This window comes from Ursus americanus, chromosome 2, assembly GCF_024610735.1.
Source record: "Ursus americanus isolate L20-20 chromosome 2, mUrsAme1.1.p, whole genome shotgun sequence".
Lineage (NCBI taxonomy): Eukaryota > Metazoa > Chordata > Mammalia > Carnivora > Ursidae > Ursus > Ursus americanus.
The window spans coordinates 99,515,082-99,542,162 of NC_142128.1; the positions used below are offsets into that span (position 1 = coordinate 99,515,082).

A 27,081-nucleotide genomic window follows, 5' to 3' on the forward strand; every position below is an offset into this window, starting at 1 on the left:
CAGGTGTAAAAGAAATCGATAACAAGACAGGAATAGTGGAGGGCTTTAACATTGTACTTAGATTCAATGGGAGAGATCATCCAGACCAAAAAAACAAGACCAAAAACAATCCCCTAAAACAATAAGGAAACATTGGTGTTAATATGTGAGACCAGATGGATTTAACAGATGTAGTAGAACATTTCATCCAAAAGCAGCCGACTCCCCATAACTTCTCAAGGGATCATGGGACGGACATTCACCAGGATAGCTCATACAACAGGCCGCAAAACGAGTCTCAATAAATTTAAGCAGGTTGAAATCTTATCAAGCATCTTTTCTGCCATAGTGGTAAAGAATGAAACAAAACCTAGAAATAAGTTAGAAAAGAAAACTGGAAAACTCTCAAACGTGGGGATTAAACAACATGCTATTGAATAACCAAGGGCTAGAGCACCTGGGTGGCTCAGTTGGTTGAGCGTCTGTCTTTAGCTCAGGTCATGATCCCAGGGTCCTAGGATTTAAGCCCCACATCAGGCCTCCCTCTCTCTCTCTGCCACCCTTCCTGCTTGTGCACTCTGTCTCTCTCTCTCAAATAAATAAAAATCTTAAAAAAAAAAAACAAAACAGGGGCGCCTGGGTGGCACAGTGGTTAAGCGTCTGCCTTTGGCTCAGGGCGTGATCCCGGTGTTATGGGATCGAGCCCCACATCAGGCTCCTCCGCTATGAGCCTGCTTCTTCCTCTCCCACTGCCCCTGCCTGTGTTCCCTCTCTCGCTGGCTGTCTCTGTCTCTTGTCAAATAAATAAATAAAATCTTAAAAAAAAAAAACCAAAAAAAAAGGGGCGCCTGGGTGGCACAGCGGTTGGGCGTCTGCCTTCAGCTCAGGGCGTGATCCCGGCGTTATGGGATCGAGCCCCACATCGGGCTCCTCCACTGTGAGCCTGCTTCTTCCTCTCCCACTCCCCCTGCTTGTGTTCCCTCTCTCGCTGGCTGTCTCTATCTCTGTCGAATAAATAAATAAAATCTTTAAACACCCCCCTCCCAAAAAGACAAGGGCCAAAAAAAAAAAATCAAAGGAGAAATTTTTAAAAATGCCTGAGACAAATGAAAATGGAGATACAGCATACCAGAACTTACAGGATACAGCAAAGCAGTTAGAAGAGGGAAGTTCATAGCATTGCAGGCCTATTTTGATAAATGAGAAAAATCTCAAACAATCGAGGAAGTAGAGAATGAACAAACAAAGCCAAAGGTTAGTAGGAAAGAAATAACAGAGATCAGAGAAAAAGTGAAATAGAGACTAAAAAGACAATAGAAAAGATCAGTGCCACTAAGAGATGGTTCTTTGAAAAGATAAAGTTGACAGACCTCTACCAAGAATCAAATACACACAAAAAGACTCGAATAAATAAAACGAGAAGTAGGAAATGTGATAGCTGATAACCACAGGATCAAAGAGACACTATGAACAATTATGCACCAGCAGATTGGATAACCCAGCATAAATGCATAAGTTCCTAGAAACCTACAACCTACCAAGACTGAATCATGAAGAAATAGACAATTTGACCAGAACAATTACTATTAAGAATCATATCGGTAATCAAAAACCTCCCAACCAACAAGTCCGGGACCAGTTGGCTTCACTGGTGAATTCTACCAAACACTCAAAGAAGAGTTCATACTAATCTTTCTCAGATTCTTCCCAGAAATAAAAGAACACTACCAAACTCAGTTTACAAGGTCAGTATTACCCTGATATCAAAACCAAACAGAGATGCCACAGGAAAAGAAAATTACAGGCCAGTATCCCTGGAGAACATGCAAAAATTCTCAACAAAATATTAGCAAACCAAATTCAATGCATTAAAAGCATGAACCTCCAAGAGAAAACATAGGTGGAAATCCTGGATATCGGTCTTGGCAGAGATCTGTTTTTGGATTTGACACTAAAAGCAAGGGCAACAAAAGCAAATATAAAGAAATGGGATTATATCAAACCAAAAATCTTCTGCACGGTGAAGGAAAACAACAAAATGAAAAGACTATGAAATGGAAGCAGATATTTGCAAATTATGTATCTAATAAGGGGGTCATATCCAATCCCCTACAGCTCAATAGCCAAAAAAACAAACTCCAATTAAAAATGGGCAGAGGACCTGAATAGACATTTTTCCAAAAACATGCAGACGGCCCACAGGTAATTATTAGGGGAATGTAAATCAAAACCACAAGGAGCTATAACCTCACACCTGTTAGAATGGCTCTTATCCAAAGACGAGATAGCTAGCGTTGGTGACAATGTGGAGAAAAAGGAACCCTCATGCCCTGTTGGTGGGAATGTAAGTTGATGCAGCCACTGCAGAAAACGGTATAGAGGTTCCTCAAGAAATTGAAAATAGAAATATCATATGATCCCATAATTGCATTTCTTCATGTTTATTTAAAAGAAGTGAAAATTCTAACTCAGAAGGATGTATTACATCCCCCACGTCCATTGCAATGTTATTTACAAGACAGGGAAATAAACTGTCTATTGATGGCAAGAAGCTGCGATATGTATATACAATGGGATATTATTCAGCCATAAGAAAATGAAATCTTGCCGTTTGTGACAACATAGATGGACCTTGACAGCATTGTGCCAAGTGAAATAAGTGTGGTATGATCTCACATAAATGTGAAATCTGGAACAACAACAACCAGACTCAAGGATACAGAGAACAGGTTGGTGGTTGTCAGAGGCAGGGGCTGGGAGTGGACAGAATGAGGGAAGGTGGTCAAATGTACAAACTTTCAGTTATAAATAAATTATGGGGACACGATGTACAGCTTGGTGACTGTTGTTAATAATAGTGTGTTGTAAATTTGAAAGTTGCTAAGAATAAATCTTCAAAGTTCTCATCATAAGAAAAAAAAATGCACTACATGATGAATCTTAGCCAGACTCATTGTGATGATCATGTTGCAGTATGTACAAATACCAAATCATTATGTTGTGCACCTGAAACTAATATGTTATTTGTCAATTATATTTCAATTTTAAAAAAGGAAGGAGCAGTCAAAAGTAATAGCCAAATGAGTACTGAAAATGCCCATTGAATTTACTGACCCAAAGAATAAGGTCACTTGAGTGCTATTTAAGTGAGGTCCGAAACTCAGCTAGACTTGATTAGGACATGGGAGTAGATGAAAACAGAATAGTGAGTACATGTAACTCTTCTGAGAAGTTGTGAAGAAAGGCGAGACAGAGCTTACCAACTAGAGGGAAATGTGGTCTAGGAATAGGTAAAGCTTGATGGGGGCTTGAACTTTATGGTGGGAGCTTGATAGGCAAAAGAGAAGAAGAATAGTTAGCAGTACAGGCATGAGGGGATGGGGTCCAAACGAAGGGTGGAGAGGACTGGTTTGGATGGGAGGAGAAACACCTCCCTTATGAAGTCAGAAGGGGCAGGAGGAAATGATGGTGCAGGGGAGGGTTCGTTGGCTTACTTAGCACAGGCGTGTTGAAGGAATTCCCGTCCCATGCCTTTGTGTGCCCTGGGAAATAGGCATGAAAATCTGTTGGAAGTAGAGAGATTGGAAGGTGAAGGTTCAGGGGTTTGAGGTGCTTGTGAGCTAGCCATTCCAGAGCCAGAAGGGCGAGTGAGCCAGGCAAAGAGTAGGATTTCAGATTAGTGTTCAGGGGCCATTTGTGATTAATTAAAGTGGATTTCAGAAGGTACCAATCCACTCACGTTTGGGCCTTTGTCTGACAGCTGTGCACACATAGGGACGCTGTTCTGCCACGGAGATCAGATCAAAAGAGTGAGAGTTGCAAGAGTGTTGTTGAAAGACAACATAAGTTCAGCGGGACCAGGAGGAAGATGCAAATAAGCAGAGGGATGATGGATAGTAAGTCATGGGGCCTTAAACTGGAGGTGCCAATGAGGTAAAGAAAAATGCTGACGTTGGGAGTTCCGAGCAGGCTGGAAGAAGAGAGGCTGGCGATGACGGGCTCTTGGGGGTGATCTCGGAGTGGTCGGCTGAAGCGGACTAGAGGTGGGAGGGTGTTTCGAGACTGGGGCGAGGGGTGTTGTGTCCACCACCAGAATGACGGGGGTTCACTACGGGGTGAGTAGGCCCTCCCTGGTCCAGGGTTCCAGAATCACTGAGTGGCCAAGCAGGGGGCGGAGTCCAGTGAAGCCTGGAAGAGTCTGAGGTCATGGGAAGGCATGAGCTCTGGGGGAGCAGGGTGTGGGGTTTTTTTTGGTTTTTCTGTATGCTTTTTCTTTTTTGAGATGGCAAGTTGTAAGGATTGGCAGCAGGGAGGGAAACAAGCCCACTTTCCGATCTTGGGGGATTTGGGGTGCTGGTGTGTCAACAACCCCTGCTTGAGAGGGCTGCGTGTTCTTGAGGTCTGGGAAGTCACTAGGCTCCAGTTCAGGTAGGGGAGTGAGCGTGAGAAACTCTTGGAGTGGACGTTAGGGAGAAAGGAAGGTTTGCACGGTTCTCTCACAGACTGTCCACTGAAGCCCACATTTCGTCGTGCAGTCTCCTGAACAAGACTTCTGTTGTCTTACCTTTCTCTCATCCCTGCCCTGGCCCCGACCCGCTATTAGAAACCTTACCGTCATTCCGCGTTTGATTCCGTGGAGCAGGATGGGCGTGTGGTCTCTGATTGTGCAAATAGGACATCTTCTGTCTCTTTCTTTCTCTCTCCCTGTGTCTTTCCTCTTAATTAGGATTATTGGCTGAAATAGAGCGTACTGGCTATTTTGCTTGTACTTGTTTTGTTTGTAATTATTGTGTCTTATCCCCTACTTAATTGTAGCTCAGTGCTGTACACCACATAAATCTTCGTTAAATCAATGAGAAAGTGTGAAATTATTTCCTTGTAAAAAACCGCACTTTCAGTCATTTCCCCATTCTTCTTCATGCTGAGGATCCACTGATCAGGTAAGTCATAGAAGGAATCTGAGAAAGAGGCTGCATGTTACTTTTCCGCATTTGGATCTGAGCATTTTCTGGCCTCAGTTATCAAATTACAGTTAATAAAAAGCTTTTGTTAATGTTTTTCACATGAGAATTCACATTTTAAAGATTTATTGTAATGCTAAAATTAATATTTATCTTTGTAAGAACTTACTGTGTGCTTTTTAAAAAAAGGTTTTATTCATTTGAGAGAGAGAGAGAGAGCATGAGCAGGAGGGAGAGGCTGAACCGGGAGCCTGATGTGGGGCACGGTCCCAGGACCCGGAGATTATGACCTGAGCCAAAGGCAGATGCTTAACCACCTGAGCCTCCCAGGTGGTTGCATTTAAGCATATTAACTTATTGCATTTAAGCATATTAACTAACTTAATCCTTGTAACATTCTATGAGGTTCTCACAGTCCTCGTTTCACAGGTGGATAAGGAAAGGCGGATGGGGTCCGTACAAAGTAAATCACAGCACTGGTGGTAAAGCCTGTAACTGTGCTGGGGATGAAGGCGGTCTGACTCAGAGCCTGTGCGATTCGAACTGAAATTGTATCGTGATTGACCGTATGGCCTGGCATGTGGAATTGCCATGGGATTATTTATAGCCCTTGCTGGTTACTCAGTTAATAATGCTTTTATTTTTAGATTACTTCCAAAAAACTGGAACTCAGCAGGATCTTTCAAAACCAGTTTCTCCTAAGAAGAGAGAGAAATCAAAGGGAAAAAGGGATCAAACTCACGCTTGTCCAAAAGTTAAGAAAAAAAGGCTTGTGTCTTATGATAGAACAGGTACGTGGTATCACCAACCCAGCTTGTTTAGAAGACACACCATTTTTTTCAGAGAATTCTGTGGTTTTATGTGTTTGAGTAGGACACTGACTTTAGAAGAAACAGTCTTACTGAATTTTATGTGTTTGTTTGCTTAAAGAACTGTTTTTTTTAATCTTTTTGAAAACCTAAAATATCAGTAGATTGAAAAATGGGCAGAGTCTGTACTCTATGTTCTTAATTAGGAACAATCTCTAAAGGTTATGGTTATGGGAATTGTGAATAAAGTTGTATGGCTCTGTTTTATCCTTTTAGTAAAACTTTGTGGTATCATTATATTTAATTCTTTTGTGTCTTTGTCTGACACAGAGTTTAAATCCCCAAATAAACATTTCATTTAAACTGATTTTCCTCCCTCACGTTTTCCAGTTTGTATTTTCTCTGTACCTGAGATTCTTATTTGTATCAGTATCCTAAGTTTGACAGGAAAAGGGAAACTTTTCTGTTTCACTCATACACTGTGGTCCAAGGCAGATTAGTCATAAAGCTATGGAGACTTAAACTTCTGGGCCCCTCACTTAAGTAGGCTTCATTTTTTTAAAAAGAAGATCCCCACTATTATGAACGCCTCGGATGGCACAAAAGCCGCAAAGCCGTGTGCCTTGCCTGCGCCCTTCCCGGCGAGTACAAGCGGCAGCTGTGTGACAGAGCCGGGCTCCTGGACCAGGTCAGTCTATGTGGCATTTTTGAGATGTAATAAGACCCCTAATCAGCTGACTTTTTGTTAATCCAAAGGACATTTTCCTGGATGAGCCTGCCCTAATCTGATGAGCCTTCAGAAGAGACCAGAGCAGAAGTAGACGTCACGTCGCTGCCGTCGAAGGGGCAGACGGCCACGTGGTGGGGAGGGCCTTGTGGCAGGGACCCCGAGGTAGACTTTCGCAGCCGACTGTAGTACGTGGCCACCTGTTAGCCGCTCATGGGGCCACAAAGAAGGGAGTTCTGCCGGCAGCCTGGGGGAGCTTGGAGGCAGTTCTTTGCCTGGCCGTGTCTCTGGATGAGGGCATCGTCTGCCAGCTTGTTCATGTCAGCGCTGAGAGACCCTGAGCAGGGGACCCAGCGAAAATTTGCTAGATACCCGAGCCCTGGAAACCGGGGGGTGATAGATGCGTCGTGTCTTACCCCCAGTTCGTGGCAATAGAAAGCAAGTACGGAAGTAAAGTGGTAAATGTGTAGCTCAGGGCGCTCCCCTTTCCGTTCCCTGTCCTGCATTACAGTGGGGCCAGCCGATGGTCACACTCACATGGGCGACTGTCCTTTCCATGTATCGTCTACATTGATATTTGTCCATTTCGGGAGTTTAAAAATTTGTCCACATATGTTTTGACACTGGTTCCTTCAAAAGCCGGAGCCTTGTTCCCCTCCCTTTAAATGAAGGCCCGACTTAGTGACTCAGTTCTAACCAATAATATAGTGGGCTTGATAGTTTGCAGTTATACAAAGTAGAATGTGCTGGAAGCGATGCTGTGTGCCCTCCATGACTAAGTCACGACAGGCATAGTGATCCCTGCTCCTGCGTGCTCTTTTGGCGCCCTCTGTGGGGGCCGCCGGTGTCCTGTGACACACGTACGCAGCCCTACGGAGAGGTCCACTGGAGAAAGAGCTAGACGTCCTGCGCATCGCCATGTGAGGGAGCTAACCGGGAGAGGGGTCCGCCAACCCCAGGAAAGCCCTCAGCTTTTTGATTGCAACCACGTGGGAAACTGAACTCCTGACCCATAGAAACTGTGAGATAATAAATATTTGTTTTAAACCTCTAAATTTTAGGACAGTTGCTCACACATCAATAGATAATGAATACATCCATAAGATATATGGCATTATTGTGTGTATGCAAAAGTGCACGCACCGTATTGACCAGAATAAGCTAGATAGAGAATACATATGGTACGATTTTACTTATATAAAGTAAACGCTAGGTAAAATTGATCTCTAGTCTTGGAAAGCAGGAGAGTGGTGGTGACTTTTGTGGGAACGGGCTAAAGCGGAAGTAGTAACTGGGCAGGGGTTCAAGGCCGACTTCAGGGGTGCTGGTGATGCTTCTCTTCTCGATTGGTGTGCTGGTTCCAGGGTATGTTAGTGCCTGAAAATGCATCAGTCCGTATGTCTACGGATGATATGTGTACTTTTCTGTGTGTATGTTATACTTTAGCAAAAGCTTTAAAATACACATATATGTGACGTTTTGTGTCCCTTTGTAACCTGTCCTTTTGAGATCATTCATGTTGATGTGCGCTTTTGGAATTTACTCTTTCTTTCTTTTAAGATGACTTTTTGTCTAGAATGTCCTCTCTTCTCTTTTTCACCCTCTCAAGCCCGATGTTAAGATCCATTTTTATGAGATTTCTGTAAAGCTCTCAGTGAGGTCCCGAGTCTGCGGTGATCCTTCTCCTTGGAGGGAGTGCAGTACTTACTGGCGGTGTGGCTCCTTTGACAGTTTTTATGTGTCATCTTTCATTATGAGGACATAGTCACATCATAGAATAATACCGGCACTTACATTTTAAACTCCAAGGCAGCAGAAGTTCTGTTTTAAACTTTTTCTTTTTTGAGAGAGAGAGAGAAAGTGTGGGGGACGGGGCAGAGGGAGAGAGAGAATCCCGAGCAGACTCCATGCCCAGCACAGAACCCGACGTGGGCTTGATCTCATGACCCTGAGATCATGACCTGAGCCGAAATCACTAGTCAGACGCTTAACTCCCTGAGCCACCCAGATGCCTCTTTTAAACTTCTTAAAAGAAAGGTTTTATTTTCATCCTAAAGATACTTGGTTTTACACTTAAATGCCAGCACTCTTGATTAAGCACTGTCTTCACTGTTACTCCTGTTGAAGATTCTGTCTGGTGTTGGTGCTTCTTCAAGGCTGTAAGATTAGAAGGTGAGGGCCCGAGAAGGTCAGCCCAGTGCTCACTGATGAGATTTTATTGTGTCTAGAACAGAAGAGACTGGGTTGTGTTTACATTGACAAAAAAAATTTAGTCTTTATGCTGCTCTTTTTTTTTCACGGTTTTTTTCTGGAAGACTTTCTCTTGAAAGTTGGAATTTCCTGACCTTATTTCAGGTACCTGGATTCCGGACTCACTGTGAAAGTGGAATGCAGGCTAGTTTCCTTGTAGTTCTGATTAAAGGAATTGCTGTCTTGGATCATACTGTGCACCCAGCACGCTAGGACAGTGCCTCACCCTGCCATGTTACGTATAAAATGGATTGTCTGATTTTAGTAAATGTCTGTGATTTTTTTTTTCCTAAGATTTTATTTATTTATTTGTCAGAGAGAGAGAGCGCGCGCACAAACGGGGGAGCGGCAGGCAGAGGGAGAAGCAGGCTTCCAGCTGAGCAAGGAGCCTGACTTGGGACTTGATCCCACAACCCTGGGATCATGACCTGAGCTGAAGACAGACGCTTAAATGACTCAGCCACCCAAGCATCCCTATCTATGATTTCTCAATTAATCTGGCTTTTTAGAAAAATTTCTACCCAGCATTTTGGAGGATATATTATTTTCCTTAAACTTACTACATATTCTGAAAAATCGTTATTTTGAATTTGTCCTAAATCGCTTCCATTCTCCAGTGGTTCATTAAATCTGCCAGGTTGCCACCAAGAATGGATGTGTTAATTTACGCTTATGCAATATTGCATTAGAGCAATACCCTGGCCAGCAGTTGATGTTTTCTAACTTAATTTTTTGCAAGTCTGATGGGTGAGAATGGCTTTTTTGTTGTAATTTTAATTTATGATTTTCTGATTACTAATGGGGTTGAATATTTTTTGGTATGTTTACTGGCCATTTGTCTTTTCCTATAAACTGTTCATCTTTCTATCAAAACGTTTATTTCTTATTGGGAAGAACTCTTTAAATATTTGATATGTTAATCCCTCGCTTCTTACATAGGTTATAAACATTTTATTCTAACTTGATAATTATGCTTTAGCTTTATTTCTGGTGGCTTTTCTGCTGTATAAATTGCTAAGTTTGAAGAAGTCAAATTTATTATTTTTTTTAACATGCTTTGATTCTTTTTCAGGAGCATATATTTTCTCTAATATTTCTGTAATTTCCTTTTCCACATTTACTTCTGTAATCTATCTATAGTTTACCCTTGCATATAACTGCATAGTTTTCAAAATGGCTACTTTCCCATTATGATTATGAACAGTTAACAATCGCTCAACTGATTTGAAAATACCTTTATACCTTTTTTCACTTACTAGATTGTGTTTTGTAAATGGCCCTGTCTCTGGTCTGTAATCAGTTTTACAGATCTGTTTTCCTATGCCTTAAGTGCACTACTGTGGTTTCGATTGGTATGCGTTGTTATAGCCTAGTCTGCGTGGCTTACCTCTCAGCTGGACGTAAACTCTTTGTGCCTGTGCTAGTGTCAGCACCTCCCCTTCTCTCTTCTACACCTAATAATAACTAGCTTTCTTTTCAGTTAAGTATTTTAAACTTCTTTCCGTGTTTAAGCAACTGATAGGGCCCAGACTAGGGTGAGACAGGTGAGGTGCCTAGGGTACAAGGTTAAAAGAAGAATTTACTCTTAGGGTTGTGTAGGACCGTATCCTGGCCCTGATGTTGTTTTACACAACAGTTCAAGTCCTGTTTAGTCCTGAGTTAAGAAGCTGTTTTGATCAGTTGGTGTCTGTGATTCCTAGAGATCCAGAAATCTTGAACAACTTCATAGCATTGCTGGTTTTGCCAACATGGTTTCTGGGTTGCTTCTCTTCCCAAGATTTGTTTTACCAAGAAAAGCAGAAGGGCTACGAGGACAAGCTGTAGAGCATGGTGAATAAAAGCCAAGAAAAAGGAATGTCTCAAGAAGGAGAGAATCATTAGCTGCTAAGAGATCAAGGAAGAAGGTCTGAGGGGTGCGTGGGTGGCTCACTCAGTTGAGTGTCCAACTCTTTTTTTTTTTTTCAAAGATTTTTTATTTATTTATTCGACAGAGATAGAGACAGCCAGCGAGAGAGGGAACACAAGCAGGGGGAGTGGGAGAGAAAGAAGCAGGCTCATAGCGGAGGAGCCTGACGTGGGGCTCGATCCCATAACGCCAGTCCCATAACGCCGGGATCACGCCCTGAGCCGAAGGCAGACGCTTAACCACTGTGCCACCCAGGCGCCCCTGAGTGTCCAACTCTTGATCTCAGCTCAGGTCTTGATCTCAGGGTTGTGAGTTCAGGCCCAACCCTGGGCTCCATGCTGGGTGTGGAGCCTACTTGGGAGGAAGGAACGAGGAAGGGAAGGAGGGAGAGAGGGAAAGGAGGAGGGAGGGAAGGAAGAAGGAAAGGATGGGAAAGGAAGGAAGGGAAGGACGGAGGGAAGGAAGGAAGGAGTCTATTGCATGAGAATCTTTAGGAAGAATATTTCCACCTTGCATGGTCATCACTTCTTTCCTGATCCTACTGCTTCCAACACCATCTTTGGCTTTTATTAAGAAAAGCCTCCTAACTGGCTCCTGTTCGAGTGTCTTCTCGTGCCAAGTACCTGTGGAATGTGGAATTAGGTCTTTTGTAATAACTTTTTTAAATGGAAAAATACTATTCCTTTTTTCCGGCTTCTGTTAAAATTAAATTTTAAGCTATATTTTCTCTTCCAATTATATGGTCTTTGTGTAAATTTTAAGTATAAGTTTCCATTTAAATTTTTTCTTTACGTAGAAATATTTGAAATGTTATACATTATCCTAAGTGATGCCTGTACTCACACTTATATTAGATCTTTTTTTTTTTAATGTTCTAAACCAGAACCAGAGGATGATGATGTGACAAGACATATTATAAGGCTAAGAGAAAAGTTTGGTTGGCAAACGATGTTACCGCAGCGCTGTTTGGAGTACAAAAGTTCCAAAATTGCAATTCAGAAGATAATTCTAAAGGTATTAGTCTGTTTTATCCAGTTTTATCTTATAAATCTTAATTTATACCTTAATCTTAATTTCATTCACTTCACAGATATCAAAATTAGACATGATTACATTAATATCAAATTATAATCATTGTTTCATAGTAAATGCTTATGAAAGTGTTGGGCATCATTTCACTTGTCTTATTTCAAGGAGGGAGAACAGATTAAGATATATCTCTGAAATGTGAATCTACTCTTACGTTCCTATCAGAGTTTTTCGTGATTTAGAAAGAAATTCTAATGTACTTCTGTAACATTGTATCCTACTGCCTGGTACCCAATTTTCTATCTCATTGTCTTCGTATTTCCTTATCCTTTCCCCTTCTCAGAAGTTTTAGCCTGTGCAGGGTCACGTGACCAGAGGGTACAAGCGGCAATGAGAAATAAGGTCTGCCTCCTGTGCCCTTCTTCATTACAGGAGATCGAAAATTGGGCAGGATCATCTGTAACTGCTTTTAGACCCAGGATTCTCAAAGGGCGATCCCCCAGCAATCACATCAGCATCACCTTGTAGCGTATTTGCCATACATGTTCTCATCTCCACCGCAGACCTTCTGAATCGGAAACTCGGGTGGAACCCGGTGACCTGTACTTTACGGAGCTCTCCAGGTGATTCTGATGCACAATTGAGAACCGTTGTTCTGGACCAGGACCAGCTTGTTTTTTCTGAGAAGTGCCAGATAATAAAGATTTTAGGCTTTGCAGGCTCTCTGATCTCTGTTGTAATCACTCAGCTCTGTCACTGCAGTGCAGAAGCAACACCAGACAGTACATAAGCAAATGGGTGTGGCTGTGTTCCAGTGAAACTTTATTTACAGAAATAGGCACCTAGTCCTGGCCAGAGTTTGCTGATCCCTGCTCTGGACTGTTACCAGGAGGATAACTGGTCTTTACGTCATTGTCAGAAGCAGCATTCCTGTAAAGCAAAGCACCATGCATAATGGAAGCAGAGTCGCCCAGCTTTGAATCTCTATTTATATGCTCACTGTGTGTTTTGGGGCAAGTTTCTGACCTCTCTGAACTTCAGCTTCTTTGAGCTTGAAATGGAAATAATAGTACTTAACCTTAGAGAGCTGTGAAACTTAAATGAGGCATGCAGGTGGCCTGGTGTCCGGCACGTAGTGGGGATGGTGGTTGAGAAAACACATAGCTGTGCACGAGCCAGCTGTCCTTGGACTCACTGAGAAGGGATGTTTCATTTGTTTGTAAAGAAAAGATTGAGAATACGAAAAAATACTTGCTTTTAATTGAAAAACAATAATTTAATCGGAACATATTATGCTTCTAATAAGTGGATGATTTAATTACATACATGACCCATTTGGATAATTGTGTCCACATTAAGTTTCTAGTATCCTCAACTTTCTGGAATGTAATTAGAACAAAAATGCCTCAAGTGGCCACATAACTAACCAAGCCATGTACTATACAAATCATCACCTGGAGCTTATTTATTTCATTTTACTTGCAGTTTTTAAACTTGTTTTTTAAGGTTTCCAGGTGCGTATCATCTGAGAGGTCAGAACAAGACAGTGAGGGGCGCCTGGGTGGTGCAGTTGGTTAAGCGTCTGGCGCTTAGTTTTGGCTTACGTTGTGATCTTCAGGGTCATGAGATCGAGCCCCGCATCGGCTCCGTGCTCAGTGGGGAGTCTGCGTGAGATTCCCTCTCCCCCTCTCCTTCTGCTCCTCCCTCTACTCTCTCTTTCTCTCTCAAATAAATCTTAAAAACAAAACAAGACAGTGACCACCTGGGACCATTAGGGAGAAACAGTAACAGTCTTCAACGAGGACAAAAACTTTTTTAAGAAGTAAAACTGGATCCAAAATTTTAAATTCCAGTGATTGGAAAGTCTCAAAGCTAAAATAAAGAAATTGCACTTAAAATTTTTTCTTAATATGAAGTGGCTGATTTCTTAGTAATGCCCGGTAAGTAAGAAAGAGGCATTATAGTATATTGCAGGGTCTCAGAGCATGGATTGTATTCACATCTCAACTTGCTCCTTCCTTCCCAAATTACCTAATTTCTCAAAATACTAGTTTCTGCATCTGTTCAATGAGCTTAAAAAGATCATCATCTCTGCAGGTAATTTAAAAGATTAAATTTAAGAGATTAAATTCTTGTGGATAATGTATATGAAACACATTACTTTTTAAATATTTATTATTTACTTCACAAATATTAGTTATTGTTATAATACGAAGCCATCATCATTATCATAATAAATGATTAACATGGTTCGAAAGTTTCTGGTGTTGGCAAACAAATTTATACTAAAAGTGAGGCATGAGTGTTGAAGGTATGTTGCCAGGTTCTTTGTTTGACTAAGAGTGCATGAGGAAGCATGTCGATGAATTTTCATGAATGTTGTTTCACCACATTATAAGAACAAAAATTACATATTTTAAATCTTTCATAAGATTGGTCTTGTTGAACTTTGGACACAAGTTTAGCTTTCCTCAGTGATATTACTCTTAATTTTAATCGAAAACTGTTTCAATTTACTGAGTAATCTGTTGTTCAGCCATTTTATTACTTCTTTTGGTCAAGTTATTTAAAATTTTTTTAACCTCAGGAACCTTTAATGGATGATGGAGAATTTGTATATTGCCTTCCTCGGAAAAATCGTCAAGTTCTCTATAATCCATATGATCTTCAGGTGGTCTCTGCCCACAGAGCTAGACACTGCAAAGAATTTTGGATTATTACTGCATCATTTATCTCAAAGGTAATATAGAATGGGTGTTTTTAGCTTTTAGAATCATATTGGAAAAATATTATCCAATTTAGAATATCTTTGTGTGTTTCAGAAAAACCTCATCATTTGAGGGATAGTTTATGTTTAAGATCCTCTTTGGGAGAAAATTATTTAACAGCAAGTTTGTTTTTTTTCTTTTTTATAGAGATACACGTTTAAGGATTCAGTTTCAAAAACTTTTTTTTAATCTCAAATACTTTATTAAAGTGTAGCTTTTTTTTTTTTTAAAGAAAACTAGACTACAGGGATTTGCTGACATAATAGGAATTATAATAATAAAAGAAAATGTTTTCTCAGGTTTGTGAGAAACTTCACTGCCAGATGTAGAAACCCCCCATTACCCTCTTACATAGCGCTCTGCTACTTACCGCAAGTTGTAATTATAGAGTTACTTTTTTTGATCATTTTCTTAGTGTCTGTCTGCTTCCCCCTACTCTGCCAGCCAACCACACTGTAAGCACGTGTGGGCAGGGCCACATCGGAATGAAGCAGATCTGTAGGTGTAGATGTGGAGATATCCCTGATGTGTATTATCAACTGAAAATGGGAGGAACAACTTCTGTATAAACCAAAATATGCACATAAGTACATATGTGCTGATATAGTCATACTTTTATTTCCAGAAGAAATTTAAGAAAAGGTTAACATTCAGATGGGGAAGAGGGACTCTGGGGAAGGGAATTCCTTGATGAAAGGCCTGTGGTTCTTGGATGTCAAAGTAGGGTATCTTGGTAATGGCATTATTAGTCCCTTTGGAACTACGGCATCCCCGTAGTCAAAATTGAGCTCATGATATTACAAATCATGAGACTGAAGAAATGAACAAATATTTGTGAAAAGTATCTAAGGGTGAGGAAAGTTTCTCTGATTCTTTCTCTGTTGGAGCATGAGAAATAGTATTAGAAAAAGGGCAAGGATAGAAGCAGTGTGGAAAGGGAAATCAAGTTTGGGTATAATGAGGTGGTGGAGGTCATATAGAGAACAAGCTTAATTATAAAAGCAAGTAGTTATGAGGCAAACAGGCTTTCTTAGTTTCTTGAAAATAGTGCATATTTTTTTAAAGAAATAAAGTCATGGTTTTGTGCTTTATATTTGCAGGTTACTAAAATAGGTGATGTAGAAGAAATAGAACTCATACCTACTTTGGAATGGCTTTTAGAAAGAACATGTTACTATTTATTACAGCAATTCAGGATATTTTCCAATTTTCGGTGAGATGAAAGAAAATGAAACCAATTATTTGTAGTATGGTCCTGTTGAAATAGCAACTGCCTGGTTGATGTGTGGGTTCTACATAATGCCATCTTTATGGGGAATATTAGAGGAAACGGGGTATTCCATGAAAGGTTCTTAGACAAGATGGAGGTGTAGGAAGATCCTGAACTCACCACCTCGCACAGACACCACAGACCTCCAGCTGTGTGTGGAATAATTCCCTTGGAAGAGTTCAGAAAACCAGATGGACAGTACCTCTACAACAGAGGAAAAAGGCAGCATGGAGATAGGGAGGAGAAACAGAGACATGCTCTCACCTGAACCCCACCCCCAGTGCGGCAACCCACAAACAGGAAGGATCTCAAACATGTGGAAACTACCTGAGAAGTAAGGAATGTTGCCCACATCAGGCACCCCAATTCTTGGGTTCTGCACCAAAGAGATAAGCCACCAACATGGAACACAATGGGAATTATGTCCAGGAAAACCACAGAACCCAGGGAACAGAGAACCTGCTCATAAAGGGTTTATATGCACAGCTTATATGCACACCCTGGGGCCCAGAGCGAAGGCTGCACCTTGAAAAGTGTCTAGGCCACATGTAAAGGAGACCCATTTACTATTCTTAAGGTGAATGCCAGAGAATCAGGTATCTTTTGGGACTCTCTCTGGGAAAGACAGGCTGGCAGCTGCCATTTTTGCAATCCCATTCCATTTTGCTAATGCCAGTGTTGGCAGTCACTGTTTGGGCAGTCTTCCTGTAACCTGGGCACACCCCAATCCCCCGTGCCAGAAGTGCACCCCAGCCACCTGGGCAGGCATCCCATCCATCCATCCCTAGCCATAACTGCACCCCAGCTTGCCTGGTGAGTGCCGTGCCCCTTCAGTGCCACAGCTGGGCCTCACCAGCCAGCAGGGGTGCGTAGCCCACCCTTGGGACTCCCTTTGAGCATCTGGCACCGGTGGCCAAAGGGGATTGTGCTTCTCAGCCTCACAGGTCACCTACACAAGGCCATTTCTTCAAGTTTGGGAAAGATAGATGTTTTGCCTAATCCATTGGAAAAAACCAGAAAATCAGCAAAATGAGACAGAATGTCTTCAATGAAAGAATAAGAGAAAACTTCAGAAAAAGACCTTAATGAATTGGCAAGAAGTAAATTAACTGATCAGTAGTAGTTCAAAGTAATAGTCATAAAGATGCTTACCAAATTTGGGAAAGGAATGGAACACAGAACTGCAGCAAAGAGATAGAAGATACAAGAAAATACCAAATGGAAGTCACAGAGCTGAAGTAGAACAAATTAACTGAGAAAAACATTAAAGGGGTTCAGCAGCAGACTGGATGAATCAGAAGAGTGGGTCAGACAGTGAGCTAGAGGACAGAGCAACGGAACTCACCTGGACAGAGCAGCAATAAGAAGAGAGGTTTTTAAAAAGTAGAGATAACACAAGTGATCTCTGGGACAATTTCAGGTACACATTCTCACTATAGGAGTCCCAGAAGAAGAAGAGGGGGAAGAGGGGGCAGAAAAACATATTTGAAGAAATAGTGGCTGAAAATGTCCTTAATCTAGGGAAGGAAACAGACATCCATATCCAGGAAGCCCAGAGATTTCCAAATAAGAAGAACCCAAAGAGATTCACACCGAAATATAGTGTAATTAAAATGTCAAAAGTTAAAGATAGAGAATCTTAAAAGCAGCAAGAGAGAAATAACTTGTTACATACAAGATAAACCCGTCAGGCTATCAGCAGATTTCTCAGCAGAAACTTGGCAAGGCAGAAGGGAGCAGCAGAAGCGTATTCAAAGTACTAAATGAAAAAAATTGCAACCGACAATACTCTACCCAGCAAGGTTATAATTCAGAACTGAAGAAGATGAAGAGTTTTCATATAGCAAAAGCTAAAGGACTTCATTACCACTAAACTAGCCTTACAAGAAATTCTAAAGGGACTTACTTAAGCTGAAAAGAAATTATACCAGTTAATGACAAGAAAACATATGAAAGTGAAAATCTCACAGGGGAAACAAAATATATAGTGAAGGTAGTGAATTAATTATTTATAAAGCTAATACAAAGGTCAAAAGACCAATGTAGTAAAATTAAAACTACAATAATTAGTTAAGGAATACATAAAAAGTTGTAAAGTGTGACATCAAAAACCTAAAACATAGAGGGGGATAAAAATGTAGAGTTTCAGAATGTATTCAAATTTAAGTTGCTATGAACTTAAAAAAACACCACTGTATACGTAGGTGGTTATATATGAACCTCATGATAACCTTACAAAACTTAGAGTGAGCACATGATAGAAAATGAATGAGAAAGGAGTCTAAACACTGAAGAAAGTTATAAGACGTCAAGGGAAGAGAGAAAGGAAGAATAAAGGAAGAGAGACTATAAACAGCTAGAAAAGAGTTCACAAAAGGGCAAAAAGTACATATCTATCAAAAATTATTATTTTTTTGTGAGCAACAAAGCAAAATTTATTGAGTGATAGCAAAGTGATAGTACAAAGCTTCCAAGGGGGGAGGGAACCTGAAAGGTTTGCCCTCAAAAGTTAATTAAATGTAAACAGACTAAATTCTCCAGTCACAAGATGTAGAGTGACTGAATGGACTTTAAAAAAAAAAAAAGACTCATCTATATGCTGCCATCAAGAGACTCACTTCAGAAGTAAAGGCACACAGACTAAAAGCGAAGGTATGGAAAAAGATAATTTATGGAAACGAAAAGAAGGCTGTTGTAGCTATACTCCTACAAAATAGACTTAAAGACTTACAGAAAATAAAGTAGGGCATTACATAATGATAAAGGGGTCAATCCAGCAAGAGGATATAATATTTATAAATGTATATGCACCCAGCATAGCACCAGTATGTATAGAGGAAATGTCAACAGATCTAAAGGGAGAAAGAGACAGTATGATACAATAATAGGAGGGGAACTTTAACATCCCACCCATGTCAATTATTAGACCATCCATGCAGGAAATCAATAAGGAAACATTGGCCTTAAGTGACACATTAGACCAGATGGACTTAATAGATTAACATAGAACATTACATTCAAAAGCAGCAGAATACATTTCTTCTCACATGCACATGGTGCTCTCTCCAGGTAAATAACATGTTAGGCCACAAAAAAGTCTCAGAAATTTAACAGGATTGAAATCATATCAAGCATCTTTTTCAATGATGATGGTATGAAACTAGAAATCTATTAGAAGAAGGAAACTGGGAAATCCACAAAAACAAGGAGTTTAAGCAACATGCTACTGAACAGCAAAGGGGTCTTTGAAGAAAGCAAAGGAGAAATAAAAGAAAAAATACCTAGAGACAAATGAAAACAGAAAAATGACATAGCAAAAATGTGTGGGATATAGCAAAAGCAGTTTTAAGAGGGAAGTTCATAACCATACAAGCCTACCTTAAGAAACAAGAAAATCCCAAACAGCCTAACTTTACACCCAAAGGAACTGGAAAAGAAGAGCAAATGAAACCCACAGTTAGTAGAAGGAAGGAAATAATGAAGATCAGAATGGAAATAAGTGGAACAGAGACTAACAAGACAATAGAAAAGACCAATGAAACCAAGAGCCAATTCTGTGAAAAGATAAAATTGACATACCTTTAGCTAGACTCACCAAGAAAAAAGGAGAAAGGGCTCAAATAAAATCAGAATGAAGGAAGTTACAACTGATACCATAGAAATATGAAAAATCATGACAGTCACTATGAACAATTATGCACAAGCAAACTGAACAACCTACAAGAGATGGATAAATTCCTAGAACCATACAACCTACCAAGACTGAATCATGAAGAAGTAGAAAATTTAAATAGACCAATTGCTAGTAATGAGATTAAATCAGTAATCCAAAACTCCCCAAAAAAGTCCAGGGATCTGTTGGCTTCATTGGCAAATTCTACTAAACATTCAAAGAGTGTTTAATACCTATTATTTTCAAACTCTTCCAAAAAAAAAGAAGAGGAAGGAATGCCTCCAAAGTCATTTTATGAGGCCAGTGTTACCCCAATATGAAAACCAGAGGATACCACACAAGTAAAGAACATTACAGGCCAATTTCCCTGATGAACATACATGCGAAAATGCTCAACAAAATGTTAGCAAATCAGAAAATACATAGAAGGATCATGCACATGGTCAAATGGCATTTACTTCAGGGATGGCAAGATTGTTTGACGTCTGCAGAATAATGTGATCTACTATATGATACACCACATTAAAAAATTAAAGATAAAAATGGTTATCTCAATAGATGCATCTGAAAAATTCATTCATTTATGATGAGAACGCTCAACAAAGTGTGTATGGGGGCATATACTTCACCATAGTAAAAGCCGTATATGACAAACCCACAGCTAAAATAATATTCAACCGTGAAAAGCTAAAAGCTTCTCCTCTAAGATTAGGAACAAGACAAAGATGACCACATTTCCCACTTTTATTCAACATAGTATTGGAAGTCTTAGCCACAGCAGTTAGGCAAGAAAAAGAAAAGGCATCCAAATTGGAAAGGAAGAGGTAAAACTGTTTTTTAAAGATGATATTATACTATATGTAGGAGAACAGAGCTGTAGCTGTTGCTATCTCAGATTTTAAGATACACTACAAAGCTACAGTAACCAAACAGTATGATACTGGCACAAAAACAGACACGTAGATCAAAGGAACAGAATAGAGAACCCAGAAATAAACCCATAGTTATATGGCCAATTAATCTATGACAAAGGAGGTAAGAATATGCAATGGGAAGAAGTCTCTTCAATAGATGGTGTTGGGAAAACTGGACAGCACCATGTAAGAGAATGAAACTGGACCACTTTCTTATGCCATACACAAAAATCAACTCAAAATGGGTTAAAGACTAGAATGTAAGCCCTGAAGCCATAAAACACCCAGAAGAAAAGTAGGCCATAAACTCCTTGACATTGGTGACATTTTCTTGGATCTGACTTAAAGGCAAAGGTGGCAAAAGGAACAATAAGCCAATGGAACGACATCTAACTGAAAAGCTTCTGAACAGTGAAGGAAACCCATCAATAAAATGAAAAGGCAAACTACTGACTGGGATGAGATATTTGAAAATCATATATATAATGAGTTGATGTCCAAAAAAAATAGAAGGAATTCGTACAACTTGATGACAAAAATAATTCAATTAAAAATGGGCAGAGGGGCGCCTGGGTGGCACAGCGGTTAAGCGTCTGCCTTCGGCTCAGGGCGTGATCCCGGCGTTATGGGATCGAGCCCCACATCAGGCTCCTCTGCTGTGAGCCTGCTTCTTCCTCTCCCACTCCCCCTGCTTGTGTTCCCTCTCTCGCTGGCTGTCTCTATCTCTGTCAAATAAATAAATAAAATCTTTAAAAAAAAAATAAAATAAAAAAATAAAAATAAAAATGGGCAGAAGGGGCAGCTGGGCGGCTCAGTCAGTTGTGTTTCCAGCTCTTCATTTTGGCTCAGGTCATGATCTCAGGGTCTTGGGATCAAGCTTCACATTGGGCTCCCTGCTCAGCTGGGAGTCTGCTTGAGATTCTCTCTCTCCCCCTAAAATAAATAAAAAAAAAATGGGCAGAGAATCTGAATAGACATTTTTCCAGGACCTACATACGGTGGCCAGCAGACACAGGAAAAGGTGCTTAGCATCACTGATCACCACGGAAATGCAGATCAAAACCCCAATAAGGTATTACTTCCTACCTGTCAGAATGGCTGTTATTTAGGTTTATTGAGATGTGGAGAAAAGGGACCCTCGTGTACAGTTTGTGGGAATGTAAATTGGTGTGGCCACTATGGAAAACAGTATGGAGATTTCCTGAAAATATTAAAATTAGAACTACCATATGATCCCGCAGCTCCACTTCTGGATGGCTATTCGGAGAAAACGGAGGACTAGTTTGAAAAGATATATGCACTCCTTTTTTATTGCAGCACTGTTTTCAATAGCTAAGCTAGAGAAACAACCGCAGTGTTCATTGATAGATGAGTGGATAAAGAAGATGGGGTGTATACATACAGTGGGGTAGTTCCCAGCCATAAAAAAAAAATGAAGACATGCCATTTGTGTCCATATGGATGGGACCCTAAAGGTATTAATGCTAAGTGAAATAAGCCAGAGAAAGACAGATACCACATGATTGCACTTGTATGTGGAACCTAAGAAACAAAACCTACACTCGGAGATACAGAGGACGGAGTTGTGGGTTGCCAGCAGAGAGGTGTTGGGCGAGGGGATGAAGCGAGTGAAGAGAATCAGAAGGTAAGGACTTCCAGTTATAAATAGACCATGGGGTTGTAATGTCGAGTCAGTAATACTGTGTTAACTCTGTACCGTGACAGATGGTAACTCACCGTGCTCGTCAGTCCACAGCGTATACACTGCGATGTCAGGTTGCGGTGTTGTACACCTGAGACGAATGCAATATTGTATGTCAGTGATACCTGAGTAAAAATTTTTTAGATAAAGTTTACTCATTTAAGTATTCATCTTTTTGGATAAATTTGTAAGAAAATTATTTTTATGGTTGAATTTAAATTAACTATAATGACCTTAATTGAATTTGCATTTTGTTTTTCATGTGCATTTATTCATTAAACAAATATTTATTGAGAGTTTGCTAAGAACCAGTTATTGTTCTAGAAGACAGATGTCCTGCTTTCAAATAACTTAGAGTGGGAGAGAGAGACACACAGACATGTAAAACATCAGGTAGAGAAGGACTGTTATAATGGAAAATAAATCAGAGAACTAGAGAGCTGGGCAGCTTGTTGATTCAAGGTCATCATTTAAAAATTTATCTAGTTCTAAGTGACATGACCTGACGCCAGGATCCCTGAGACTCCTGACCCTCCCACAGAAGGCCCAGACTTGCTCCTCGAGTGTTTATATCTAGTTCTGTTCCTTGCGTGTCGTTGACACACGATGTTACACTGGGTTCAGGGGTACAACGTAGTACTTCCTCATCTCTGGGTGCTCTGCGCTCCCCACGAGGGTGGCTGCCGTCTGTCTGTACAGCGCCATTACACTGATCTTTCTGTTTGCAATGTCTCTGTTTTCTTGTGATCTGCTGCTATCTGCTGGAGACTAGGAAAAGAGATAAGTAATATTTTGAATTGTTACATTTAATAAGATAAATAATTGAAGGAAGTTTTTCTTAGAAGTGAATGGATTGTGTGGCAGAGAAGGTCCTCACTTGCAGAGCAGATACTTGCCGGTACCTTTTTTGTTCCACTGTTATGGGCACTGGAGATGTAATCATGTAAAAATATACGAGGTCTGTGTTCCTATAGAACTCCCACTCTAATGCAGGGGGATCAATAATAAGTAAGATTATTTCAGCTAGGGATAACGGCCAGAAAGATAATAAAGGAGAAATTAAGTGTTACTGCTTTAGATAGGATGGCCAGAAATGTGCTGTGTAATCTGAGGCCTGAATGTTGAGAGTAGCTTCAGACAGCATAACAAGATGAAACGTTTTGAGGCAGACACAAGGTCAGCGTGTATTCAAGGGTAGAGGTGGTGCGGCGGAAGCGCTGGAGAGGTTGGGAGGCCAGGGAGCCGGTCCTGTGACTGTCCGGAACTAAGTCACATGGCAGTGGAGGTGGGTCACTGAGACAGCTCTGAGCAGCTCCTGTTCGAGAACGTGTGTGCTGGCTGCATCCCTGTCAGTCGGCGGCAGGACCAGCTCACGATGGTATGGAAAGTACTATTCTCGGAATCTGTTTGTTTAAACTGTCAGTGTTGGACTTTCCAGCTGTTGTCCTTGCCTGTAATAAATCCTTGGGGTCCATTCCACTCTGAATAATTTTAATTGATTAAACTTCCAAAACACAGTTGGAACTGGGATGAGTCATCTTTTTATATCACATTTGGCATCAGTCTGCGGTCAAAACAGTTCATTTTCTTTATTCATGTTAAGAAAAGTATAAATTAAAGTTTAGTCAGGTTAAAACTTATAAATTCATTTTATTTTTATTTTATTTTTTTAAAGATTTTATTTATTTGACAGAGCGCGCATAAGCAGGGAGAAAGGGAGAAACAGGCTCCCCGCTGAGCAGGGAGCCCGGTGCAGGGCTTGATTCCAGGACCCCGGGATCATGACCTGAGCCAAAGGCAGACGCGTCACCGACTGAGCCACCCAGGCGTCCCCCTCCATTTGATTTTTGAATTTAATTTTTAATATATTTTGTTAAGTTTTTTATGACTGACATTGTAACGGGCAACATTCCAAGCAGAAGATGAGGTAAATCTGCAGCGTTGGTGGCTTCCGTTGGCCGTGCGCTGTGTGCTGTGTAGGGGTGACTCCGAGCAGCCGCACCAGCTTCTTAACCTCGGGGGCCTGCCTGGAGGCGTCGCTTCTGTGGCCTGGTGCGGACGCTCCTCCCGCTGTTAGTGGTGGGATTCGTCTGGTGTTCTTTCCAGGGATCTTTTGGAGTGCTGAGGTTCCGTGACTAGAGAAAAGTGAGATAGGAATTTAGCTGGAATGCTTCTTGGGAGCCTGACTCAAAGTCAAGGTGCTAGATCGGAGGCGTTTCTGACTTCTGAGGCCTCAGGTGTGCCTGTTTGCGTGACGTCACGGGGTTCTTTCGGAACTGCTGCTGGCTTCTGTGATTCTCAGCCAGCCAGTGAGATGGGCAGGTTGGCCTCTTGGGCAGTCCTGGCCCCACCAGGTCCTCTTGCTACATAAGGAATCTCACTTTGGCAAACAGGCATCACCATTAAATTCCTTCTCCTACAGGTTCTTTGAGTTTTAAAGATTATAAATGCATCTTTCCAAAAACATAAATATTAAATATGAAAATGATATACACTAGCTTAATTTTTTATATACCAGTGTGCAATGATTTATCAATGTACCTTTCATTATCACTGGAAATTCATTCTTGACTCCTCTTGAAATATGAGTCTCTTTTAAAAATAGTAAGATAAATATATAGAGAGAGAAGAAAAGATTGATTTGATTGATTGATTTAGGGTGAGGAGGGAAGAGGGACAGAGGGAGAAGGGGAGAGAGAATCTCAAGCAGACTCCCCGCTGAGCATGGAGCCCGACACAGGGCTTGATCCCACGACTGTAAGTTCATGACCTGAGCTGTAAATTAAGAGTTGGACACTTAACTGACTGAGCCACCCAGGTGCCCACGAGAAGAATATAGTTTTTATAGTTTTTATACTTAAATTGGGATATTGAAACTAAATTATGTGTCCGTAAGAATTACAATGACTTTGCTCTATGTTCTCTTGATAGTTTGGGAGAGAAGTGATATGATCTAGTATGTACTTCAGGTAAAATTTATGAATGAAACATGTGAATGAAACGTTCTAGGGAATCTAGCATTCCTAAGATGTTATTAAATGTAGTCTATATAAATACATGATTTGTGAATATAGAATGTAAGAAATGTTTTTCTTTTCAGAGTTAATAAATCATTTGTTACTTGGAAATTGAATGTTAGAAGAATTAAGACAGAAAAGAGCAGGTAAGTTTTGACAGGCAATGTAATTTAAAAAATTTTATTTATTGTAAATATGTAATATGGAACAGGTATAAGTCATTTTCACTCAGTGATTGGAAAGTCACTTTATGATTATGATTAAATTTAACCCTTTATGGGGACGCCTGGGTGGCTCTGTCGGTTAAGCGTCAGTTCGGCTCAGGTCATGATCCCAGGGTCCTGGGATCGAGTCCCACCTCGGGCTCTCTGCTCTGCGGGAAGTCAGCTTCTCCCTCTGCTCTGTTCCTCCCCCTTGCTAATGCTTGCTCGCTGTCTCTCTCTGAACAAACAAAATCTTTTTAAAACAATTTAACCCTTTTTTTTTTTTTTAAAGAATTTATTTATTTATTTGACAGAGAGAGACAGCCAGCGAGAGAGGAAACACAAGCAGGGGGAGTGGGAGAGGAAGAAGCAGGCTCATAGCGGAGGAGCCTGATGTGGGGCTCGATCCCATAACGCCAGGATCACACCCTGAGCCGAAGGCAGAAGCTTAACCGCTGTGCCACCCAGGCGCCCCCAATTTAACCCTTTATGATTAAATTTAACCTGTCTTATTTTTAAATACTATATGTAAACATAATAAACACTGTATTACCCAGTATGCCAATCCGTCATATGAGGAAATCATAGTACGATAAAGCACTTTGGATAACTTCCTTTGGTCATTTGATTTAACTTTTTGCTTCCAGAAGGGGAATGACTACATCACACCAGTTAGATGGCTGTTAACCCTACTTTGCAGGATCTCCCGCATGTTGTCAAACTTTTTGCTTTGCGGTAACTGATTGAATGCAGTTGTGAGAAATGATACAGAGATGATACAGAGATCTCCTCCTTCCCCCAGTGGTAATGTCTGCAGACCTACCGTAGGACAGTTGCAGGGCAACCAGGGCAGTGGCATTGACGTAATCAGCATACAGCAGATCTCTGTCCTGGCAGGAGCCCTTCTGTTGCCCTCTTGTAGCCCTTCCTCCTTTCCTCCCACTCCCACCTCTTCTGAGCCCATGGCAAGCACTCCTCTGGTCTCCATTTCTGTGGTTTTGTCTTTTCAAGGATGTTGTGTAAATGGAAGCCTACGGTCCACAGTCTTGGGGAGTAGAGTCCAGCCCCTGCCTTGCTCAGTAGTTCTCCACTGCAGGGACGTGCCATGGTGTAGTCGTTCCCTCGTTGACGAACACCTGCTGCTTTCCAGTTTTTGTCTATTAGACATAAAGATGCTATCAACCTTCATATATAGGTTTTTATGTGAACAGAAGTCTTCATTTCTCAGGGGGAAGTGCCCAGGCATGCCATCCTAGGTCATATGGTAATTGCATGTTAAAGATTTTTTAGAAATGATTGTACCATTTTTCATCCCCACTGGCAGCATTGAGTGCCCCAGCTTCTCCACATGGGTGCCACCATTTGGAATTGTCACTGTTTTTCATTGCAGACATTCTGGTGGCTGTGCGGTAGGATCTCATTGTGGGTTTTTTTTTTTTAACTGGTGTATTTAGACCATGTACATTCAATCGAATTATTTTTATGTTAGGGCTTAAGTTTGCCATTTTATTTTTTGGTTTCTGTTTCTTCTCTGCTTTCTGTTTCTTCCTGTGGATAATTTGAATATTTCTTAGACTTCTTTTTCAATTTTTTTCTGTAGTATTTTTTAATGTCTCTTTTTTGTGGCTTTTTAGTGGTTGCATTATATATACATAACACAAAATTTACTGTTGTTGTCACCTTATTAGTTTGAGTGAACTGTAGTAACCTTAGCTTTATGTCCCTTACCTCCCCCATTTATAGTGTAATTGTCTTAAGTATTTCCTCTGTATGCATTTGGTGCTGTATCAGAAGAGCTAGCATTTTTGCGTCCATCATCAGAGCATAAGTTATAAAACTCAAGAGAAGGATAGTCTATATAATTTTTATTTTT

General features: G+C 40.7%; 1 protein-coding gene across 2 annotated transcripts in view; it reads left to right on the forward strand.

Moving 5' to 3' along the window:
- DNAH14 (dynein axonemal heavy chain 14) overlaps positions 1 to 27,081 on the forward strand; it is a 300,961-nt gene that overhangs the window by 11,370 nt on the left and 262,510 nt on the right. The window contains exons 3-7 of one of the 2 annotated variants that reach the window (XM_087859257.1): positions 5,588 to 5,731; positions 11,516 to 11,646; positions 14,249 to 14,401; positions 15,530 to 15,642; positions 25,089 to 25,151. In XM_087859257.1, the coding sequence (XP_087715383.1) occupies positions 5,588 to 5,731; positions 11,516 to 11,646; positions 14,249 to 14,401; positions 15,530 to 15,642; positions 25,089 to 25,151 (604 nt within the window). Of the gene's footprint in view, positions 1 to 4,012; positions 4,023 to 5,587; positions 5,732 to 11,515; positions 11,647 to 14,248; positions 14,402 to 15,529; positions 22,112 to 25,088; positions 25,152 to 27,081 lie in introns of those variants that run through there. The other variant, XM_045796883.2, reaches the window with a different exon arrangement.